General features: G+C 38.2%; 1 protein-coding gene across 3 annotated transcripts; it reads left to right on the top strand.

Moving 5' to 3' along the window:
- The first annotated feature begins 5,063 nt into the window (after window positions 1-5,063).
- LOC103717684 (sucrose synthase 7-like) lies at window positions 5,064-9,513 on the top strand. 3 transcript variants are annotated; one of them, XM_039115077.1, is made up of 17 exons: window positions 5,064-5,254; window positions 5,370-5,502; window positions 5,593-5,747; window positions 5,838-6,030; window positions 6,130-6,248; window positions 6,348-6,564; window positions 6,645-6,740; window positions 6,845-7,018; window positions 7,114-7,230; window positions 7,388-7,554; window positions 7,643-7,867; window positions 8,007-8,328; window positions 8,425-8,669; window positions 8,757-8,895; window positions 8,983-9,071; window positions 9,155-9,178; window positions 9,288-9,513. In XM_039115077.1, exons 1-17 carry the CDS (start codon window positions 5,151-5,153, stop codon window positions 9,349-9,351), a joined length of 2,583 nt encoding a protein of 860 aa, XP_038971005.1. In that variant the 5' UTR covers window positions 5,064-5,150; the 3' UTR covers window positions 9,352-9,513. The 3 variants fall into 3 exon arrangements, with proteins under 3 accessions (XP_038971005.1, XP_038971007.1, XP_038971006.1); XM_039115079.1 differs by having other exon boundaries at window positions 9,251-9,336; XM_039115078.1 differs by having other exon boundaries at window positions 8,983-9,178; window positions 9,251-9,290.
- The last annotated feature ends 37 nt before the right edge of the window (window positions 9,514-9,550 follow it).

Raw genomic sequence — 9,550 nt, 5'->3', positions numbered from 1 at the left:
TTCCACTTGGTGTTGATGTCTTAGTTCCTGGTTCTGTTTTCTACGGCATTTTACTATTGTTTGCTCTTTACTGTTTTATGTATCTATGCATTAATTAATCTCTTGGCAGCACCCTTCAGAGTGCAGCGATGGGGGACATTTATGATTTTGTTTAATTTTGGTTTGTTGATGATGTTAATGGCTGTGCATGCGTAGGGTTGGAAATAAATCGGATTTGGATCGGATATTAATTTATTCATATTTGTATCCATATTTTTCAATGGATACAAATATTAAATGGATATCAAAATTAATATCCATATTTGTTATAAACGGATACGAATTGGATATTAAGCATATCTATATTTGTTATAAACAGATACGAATTGAATATTAAGCATATTCATATTTGTTATAAACGGATAAATTGGATATTGTTTTGGATATTAATCAAATTTTGATCAAAATTCAATAATGAAAACTAGCAATAAAACATGATCATAAAGAAAAAAATAATTAAAAAAGTAGAATTTTAACAAGCATTTATCAATAATAAAAATTAACAATAATCATATAATCATAAATGATATATCGATGAAAAATTATAATTTTAACAATCATTCATCAAAAGCAAGAAACGAAATTTTAATGAAAGCAAGAATTCAAAAATAAAAATCATAATGACATATTCATAAAAGATAGATTTTATTATAAAATTATAATTTTAGTAAATATTTAGTACATGCAAAAGAGATAATAATAATTCAAAGCTCTATTTAAAGCAAGAATTAGATCATTGAGAATCCAAATGATCACGAACACTCTCCCTAGTTAATATGAGTGTACGCTCGTTCATACTCGCAACAGAAGTACCTAAATACAAATATGAGAAAATAAGAAAGTCAATTAAAAAGTATGAATATTCCTAAACAAAAATCATTCAAGAAATTAATATATACTTGCTTTTTCAATACAGCTCCTAGATGATAAATTATTCAAATAAGTAGCATAATGCCCATAAGATAAATGATATAAGAGCAAGGATGTAGATGTATAAATAGTATCAAAAACATAACCATCATCTACCATAGTTAATCTCATTCAAAGATAAACTTCAAATACATCGCAACAAAAATATCTTTAGCAAAGTTTCAAAAACTAATAAGTAGAATAGCTCAATGTAATGGAATGACATCATGTGACAATCTTCAATGCTCCAATCACCCTACAATAAAAATGATGATATTAGTATAACAGTTTCAACATATATAAACAAAAATAATAGGTTATTTTTTTAAAAAAAAATTGTATCATATTCATTTACCTTATTATAGTATATAAATTGATGTTCATTGTTTGAATCTTCAATGGAGATAGAATAGCTATCCGACACAGTAGCAGAATAGCTTCACGGAGATGAATAGCTTCTTTTTCTACTTCATACTTTGTAAAATTAGCTCAAATTTTAGATGTTAGCTTTTTCTTTCTTCTTTGCTCCTCTGTCTGATTTGTAGGCTCAACTGATTTACTATTTGCATCTTCAACAATCCCACTAAAAGACATGATTAATAACAACTACATTCAAATTAGAAAAAAATGAAATATATGATAATTAAAAATATATTTACTAATATACAAAATAGTATAATGATGCAAGAAATTTTAACAAACATCATTGTTCCACAAGACAAAAATAATTAAAACTCAACCATCATTGTCAGGATCTAATATATATTTTCGGAAATATATGCCAAGTTATTTGTTTTTTTTTTTAATCTGTGGAATACTAGAGCTTGCTTTCTTAGAGCATATTATCCATATTTAGACGACATGGCAGAATTGCACGCGGATGTAAATATAAGCTAGAGTGGAGAAACCCTAAGGCTAAAGGCATGTCAAAGGGAGCAGAATGGTCTCAACAAAAAGAATCGATTGAGCTTCAAGATGCTATCAGTAATTGGATCACAAGTATGGAGAAAGAGAACGTGTAGGGAAGTAGAGATGCCAAGATTTAAAGCACTTGATGTAACTGATGTAAAAGGTTGAAATTTTATCTACTTGGCTCTTCAAATAGAATTAGAAACATGAACTTAGATGATAGTTTGTCTACTAGTTAGAGGCATGGAGATTGAGACAGAGCATCCAACCAGAACCTTGGATGGTAGGCAGAAAACATAGATTACACTTTACCTTTAACCTCAACCTTTTCTATAAGATCAGGCAACCCGATGATTTAAAGAATCTCCCTTGTCCTGAAAAACACAAAAATCAAGAACAAATTAGAACAAAATTAAAAGAAACTAGGCATACTTTTGGATGCTTTAGCATGCAAGATTAACTAACATCTAAAGATGCTCATCATATTAAATCTTAGTTTCCTTGCAATCAAAAAATCATATTCCATTAATACATGCACTAAGGCAAAACATGCAAGAACACTTAGGACCGATCTGCCCTCTAGCACATCCAGAACAACAGAATATTACTAAAGCTATTTCTCGTCAGAAAGAGGTTGAATATGTGACTTGTAAAGACCAAGCAGTGAAATGTGCAACCATTTTCTAGAAAATTGGTCTTATGAATCTAAAACACAGACAACATTGTGAATCAAAATAGTCGCTAATTTACTCCAATGGGGTGTATGCATAAAGTTCTGTATCACCACGTCTCTTCAAGTCACTAAAATATGAAAGCCAGATGATTAAAAATCAAGCTTGGTTCAATTGATTAGAGGAAACCCAGATGCAAAAACCGTGACAGATCAAAGCCAAAAAAACGAACAAAACCTAGTTCAATGGCACCTCCACTGGAATCTCACGGTCGTCGCCAGTAGCCAATTGCAATTGCCGGGCTTCGTTCGGTCCCTCCAAACCCTAGCTGCTCAAACGCTAAGTGTTGATGACGAAGAAGAGGAAAGCGGTGAAAGCGGGTTGGCCGAGTCGAAGGAAAAAGAGGCTGAATCTAGCCATCGCTGGCAGCCGGTTGCAATCGTCGGGCTTCATTCGGTCCTTCCGAACCTTAGTTGCTCGAAGACTAAGATTTGAAGATGAAGAAGAGGTAAGGGGTGAAAGCAGGTCGGCTGAGTCGAAAAAAAAGAGGGTTGAATCCAGTCAACGCCAGCAGTCGGTTGCAATTGTCGGGCTTCGTTTGGTCGTTGGAACCCTAGCTGGTTGCTCGAAGATGAAGAAGAGAAAAAGCCAAAAAGGGTAATCGAATGAGGAACCGCCTGAATCAATTGAAGCATCCGAAGTTGTATCCGAAACTGATCGGATAAAAAAATTAGTATTTAAATCCGATCTGAATCAGATGCGGAAACGAATACGGTCGAATAAAATTTGACCCGCTTTCATCCTTATGTATGCGGCTCTCACTTAATTTCTGCGGCTCTGCCTTGAGAGCTGAAATAACGGGCCATTGTAACAATTTCAGAGGGGGGTCATCATGTTATTATACATATTGCTGTTTTAGTATTTAAGTAGCAGCTGTTATTTGTCCCAGTACCCATTTCCTGAGTGCAATACTTTCTTCAAAACTCAAACTTTCTTATTAATCTTTTTCCCAAAACTGTACCAGCAAACATATTTTATGTTAATGAATAGTGATCTGGAAAATGATGGCACTATTCTTCCTTTTTTTTCCTGAAATTTGTTGTTATTGTTAGAAATTTTATTGGTTTTGTTTTTGAAAATGTTTAAAATTTAAATCCTATATTTAATAATCTTATATAGGATATATTTATTGAAGTCTGCCTTCTAGTTTTTGGGACGCGTGCGCTCGCCCAGCTCGGCCGTGCCATGCATGTGGCGAGGCATCGTGTGCATGTCATGTTGTGGCTAGCATGTCGATGGTATCAATTTGGCCGCATGCTCCAACCTATTTTGGCTTTCATATCTGTCAAGTGTTACGGCCTGCACGTGTTGTCGGGCTTTTATGCGGCGTTAGCAAAAGCAAGCCATTGACATCTTTTTTGAGATTTCAATTGAGACCACCATGAGCCTCTCCGAACATTGCCTGGATTGAGACTATATTAAGTCTCGTGGTCAACGGTCTCAGACACAAGACAAAGTAGGCCTCCGCGAGGAAGCTCGCTATTCTGCTATATTCCGCGAGTTAGTTAATATCAGTTTCTGCAGAGTTATGTCGTAACCCACAAGGGAATAATGCTGCTATTACAACCTTAGACTTCAATGGATCTCGAAAAAAAGGCCACCCTCTGCTTGAAAATATTTGGGCTATGTTGAGTAATGACGTGGCCTTTCAGGCCAAATATATTTTTAAAAGACAAATGAGAAGCTTTAGAATTTGTTATTTTCTGATTTTATTGGATATATCCGTAGTACAAATCATCAAAAAAAAAAAAAAAAATCTCAAAAGAATTTTTCTCTATCCCTGATAGGAAGAGAGGGCACTCATTTTAGTCCCATGGGCTAGGAAACAGTATAACTAATCCATTTATAAAAGCCATCCAATCAATAAAATAGCTGACTTTACCGTGTTTTGGTAAAGTTGGCCGCCAGAGACATGATCCAACTTTACATCATCGAATCTGGTTAACTTCAACAAACGCAGCCTTTTTAGTTTCTTTTCTTGGGGGGTGTTTCCCGTTGGTTCCCTTTTAAATGTTTAATAATGCAACGGTCGAAAAGCTATAGAACTAACGGTGACGTAAGCAAAGAAATCTTGGCGAACTTGTTGAAATAATATATAGATATATATTGACACACATAGAATCACAGACAATATAGAATTAAAAAATCGAAAAATTCCAAACCTCGGCAATCCCAAAAGCTTTATTCTTTTTCAGCGAACTAGATTACCAGGGAGTTAGATTTCGAGAACCAAACAAGGAATCTCCCAGCTTGTGATATATGCCTTTCTTGCCTTCCATCTTTCTTTGGCATCACTTCTCTCTAGGCAATGTGCTTTGTCCTCTGGTTTGAGCTTCTCTCTGGCCACATTTTCTCCAGCCAGGAAATCTCATATTCCGACTTTCTGCCGGTGAAGTAAAAGAAATCCATGTCTGCAATCCAAATCAATACAATTGTAAACTGCAACCAATTTGCTATAAATTGCTGCCTTCAGCACTCTACGCAAACCAGACCCTAGCTTTCTTTGCAGGCTTTGGAGCTTGAATCCAGCTGAATTCTTTGGGCAGCACCCAAATTTCCACAATGGCTGCAGCTTCTCTTAGCTTCAAGAGATCAGACAGCATAGCTGAGAGCATGCCTGAAGCTTTGAGGCAGAGCCGGTACCAGATGAAACGATGCTTTTCAAGGTATGCATGCATATACTCTCCATCCATTGATCAAATAATCTTCCATTAAGTTTTCCCATCCTCGCATCCTATATCGACTTTTGATAATATCTTCATCTCCCGACTGGGAACTCAGGTATGTCGCCAAGGGTAGGAGGCTTATGAAGAACCAGGAATTGGTAGCAGAGTTGGAGAAGTCGGTGGACGATAAGCTGGAGAAGGACAGGCTTATGGAAGGCTTCCTTGGTTACATCATTTGTTGCACCCAGGTTGCCTGCTCATTCTATTTTTTGCTGCAGATACTGTCAGTTTTTTGGATCTAAACAAAGTAAATTCAATCTGTGATGTCATAATGGCAGGAAGCCGTCGTCCTTCCTCCGATCGTAGCATTCGCCGTCAGGCCGCATCCTGGAATATGGGAGTATGTCAAGGTCCATTCGGAGGATCTAACAGTCGAAGCAATCACTCCTTCGGAATACCTGAAATCCAAGGAAATAATATATGATGAGAAATGGTATCATTCTTAATCATCAGCGGATCCAAACATAAATCTGGATTTGGTCCTTAAAAGGTTTCACAATCATGTAATTCATGGAAATTGCAGGGCGACGGATGAGCATGCTCTAGAAGTGGATTTTGGAGCCTTTGATTTGTTGACACCTCACCTCACCTTACCATCATCCATAGGGAATGGGGCACAGTTTATATGCAAATTCTTATCATCCAAGCTGAACGAGAAGTCCGAGAGCATGAAAACATTATTGGACTACTTGCTCGCCCTTAATCACCGCGGAGAAGTGAGAATTTTGGAAGCAAAAGAAAAGTTTGTGCTAACAACTTATGACGACCAAGTAGTTTAAAGATCTGACCGATTACCATTTCTAATAACTCTGCAGAAGTTAATGATTAATAACACGCTAGACACCGTGAACAAACTCCAGACAGCTCTGCTTTTGGCTGAAGTGTTTGTCAGTGCGCTTCCCAATAACACACCATTCCAAAAGTTCGAACAAAGGTGATTCTGCTGTTTCTCCTTAACAAAGGCTTCAAACGTTGGAGAAGAAGGTTCAAAAGTCCGCTCTAATTTTCACTTGCTCCTTTTTTTGTCCCACAGATTTCAGGAGTGGGGACTGGAGAAGGGATGGGGTGATACTGCTGAAAGGGTTAAGGGGAGCCTGCACTGCCTGTCTGAGGTTCTTCAAGCACCAGATCCTGCGAACATGGAGAAATTTTTCAGTAGAGTCCCTACCATCTTTAGCATTGTGATCTTCTCTCCCCATGGCTATTTCGGACAGGCAGATGTTCTTGGTTTGCCGGATACTGGTGGGCAGGTATAGAATTCAATCCACAAATGAAGGGAACAAACTAGAAAATCTGAATGATAATTTCCCGAACTCTTCTTTTTCTGCAGGTTGTTTACATCCTAGATCAGGTAAAAGCCTTCGAAGAGGAACTGCTCCTCAGAATCAAGCAACAAGGGTTGAGTGCACAGCCTCAAATTCTTGTGGTAAGCTTAAGAATGTTAACATTGTGATAGGATTCATTCGAGTGAAAAACTATAGAATGACAATTAGTGAGCGAAGGAAAAGCAACAAATGGAGGTGATTGCAGGTGACCAGGCTGATACCAGAAGCCCGGGGAACTAAATGCAACCAGGAACTAGAGCCAATTCTCAACACCAAGCACTCGCACATCCTTCGGGTGCCATTCAAGAGAGATGATCGAGTTTTACAACAGTGGGTTTCTCGTTTTGATATCTATCCTTACCTCGAGAGATATGCTCAGGCATGTAATTGATCCTGTTTTTTTATCTTAGGATCCGTAGCTTCCTTAAAAGGGCATGATTTGATTAATAAGTCATCAAGTTTGTGGGTTCTCAGGATGCTGCTGCCAAAATTCTTGACCACTTGGAAGGGAAACCAGACCTGATCATTGGGAACTACACTGATGGAAACTTGGTGGCTTCTCTGGTGGCCACCAAACTAGGAGTAACTCAGGTACTGATGGTGATGCTATTATCATCTCTTTCACTCCATGCAACATCAGAATGAGCTTTAAAACTACTTACTAAATATAGAGGGAAAGGATCTCACAGTGTAGAATGTGATTTTATTCTGCTTCAAAGGATTGTTACTGATATGGTTGACAAACTAGGGAACCATTGCACATGCTCTTGAAAAGACGAAGTATGAAGATTCTGATGTCAAGTGGAAGAAATTCGACGCAAAGTACCACTTCTCATGCCAATTCACTGCCGACATGATTTCGATGAATACTACTGATTTCATCATAACAAGTACATTCCAAGAAATCGCTGGAAGGTAAGTATATAATCAATCAGTGATTCTTTATGTGCTCCAAATTACGGGTGCTTGTGAATCAACAGCATAGAATGTTTTCATGGTGCAGCAAGGATAGGCCTGGGCAGTATGAGAGCCATTATGCATTTACACTTCCAGGGCTCTGTCGATTTGCCTCGGGCATCAATGTGTTTGATCCTAAGTTTAATATAGCTTCTCCGGGAGCCGATCAATCCCTCTACTTCCCCTACACACAGAAACAGAAGCGCATGACTTTGTTTCATCCTGCCATCGAGGAGCTGCTGTATAGCAAAGTGGATAATGAGGAACATATGTAAGTTTCAAAATCAACCTGTAATTTTCTAGGAAGAGCAGAAGTAGTTCCTCCAGACATGAATTCAATTTTCTTTCTTTCTTTTTTTCTGAAAGGAAGATTAAATTCTAATGTTACATACTTTTATGAGCGGAAACAGAGGACACCTTGCAGACAGAAATAAGCCAATCATATTCTCGATGGCAAGGCTCGACACAGTCAAGAACATAACTGGGCTAGTTGAATGGTATGGGAATAACAAGAGGCTGAGGGAGCTCGTGAACCTCGTTGTGGTCGGAGGTTTCTTTGACCCCTCAAAATCAAAAGACAGGGAAGAGATCAACGAGATCAACAAGATGCATTCGCTGATTTTAAAATACAAATTGACAGGTCAGATAAGATGGATAAAGGCACAGAATGATCGGGTTCGGAATGGTGAGCTATACCGTTGCATTGCTGATACCAAGGGAGCTTTCATTCAGGTTTGAATTATACTTTCCAAACTTGCTACCATCACCTAAATTATACCTAATTTATCTATGAAAATGAGAATTCTCTGCTGCCTTCCTTTGTTTCAGCCTGCTTTGTATGAAGCATTTGGACTTACAGTCATAGAGGCGATGAACTGTGGCCTGCCGACCTTTGCTACAAACAAAGGAGGACCGGCAGAGATCATTGTTGATGAAGTTTCTGGTTTCCATATTGATCCTAATAACGGAGAGGAATCTAGCAACAAGATTGCAGATTTCTTTGAGAAATGCCGGGAGGACAGCACTTACTGGAATAAGGTGTCAACAGCTGGGCTCCAACGGATATATGAATGGTAATATCAATCAGCAAGATGACTAGATGAGAACAATATCTTGGCGAACATGATGTAGTAATTGACAAACGACTTATGTTATGACAGCTACACATGGAAGATTTATGCAACCAAGGTATTGAACATGGGATCGGTCTACGGCTTCTGGAGGCAACAGAACAAGGATGAGAAGCAAGCCAAACAGCGATATATTCAGCTGCTCTACAATCTCCAGTTCAGAAATTTGGTGAGTTAGAAAGGAGCGTTCAGCAAATAAATAAATAGATTGATAAAATTTTTGCTATTGGTAATACAATTTTTCCCCTGCTGCCAGGCCAAAATGGTTCTCTTAGCAAGTGATCAAGCTCAGCTGCAGGCCCCATCAAAGGCTGTAACAAAACCTGAGCCACTGCCAGGAGAAAGGCAAGTTTGCCTACTCTCTAGAATTTTACAATGGATATTCAAGCGCAGCAGTCACTAACAACTTGATCTTGGAACTACTGCAGACGCAAGCAACCACGTTTGATAAGGTGAGACTCTAGGTTCCTTTTATCTCAATGCTTTCGCTGATCTCGCTTTTCTTAAACGATGAAATATTATAGGTTGCTCAGTTGATCACCGAATTCTGCGTGCTCTCAGGGTTATAACGGATTGCCTCACGCCAAAAGCACCGTCCGAGAGAGCCACCGAAAGTGCTTCTTGAACAAAGTAGCAGCAAAATACCTGCCAAACGGATGTTTTATATTTGAACGATTGAATCTGTACCTCACCCTGTTGTTTGAAATAGACCCCTGTAAACGAATGACATGTTGTAGTAACAAGATTTATGAGCAATGAGACCAGATCAAAAATACTATCCATATAAGCAGTGAGTCATTTCAAAGCAGCAGTGCCCAAACGTT

Source organism: Phoenix dactylifera, chromosome 17 (assembly GCF_009389715.1).
Source record: "Phoenix dactylifera cultivar Barhee BC4 chromosome 17, palm_55x_up_171113_PBpolish2nd_filt_p, whole genome shotgun sequence".
NCBI lineage: Eukaryota > Viridiplantae > Streptophyta > Magnoliopsida > Arecales > Arecaceae > Phoenix > Phoenix dactylifera.
The sequence above is the reverse complement of the archived record's forward strand: the minus strand, read 5'-3'. Positions and strand labels throughout refer to the sequence as shown.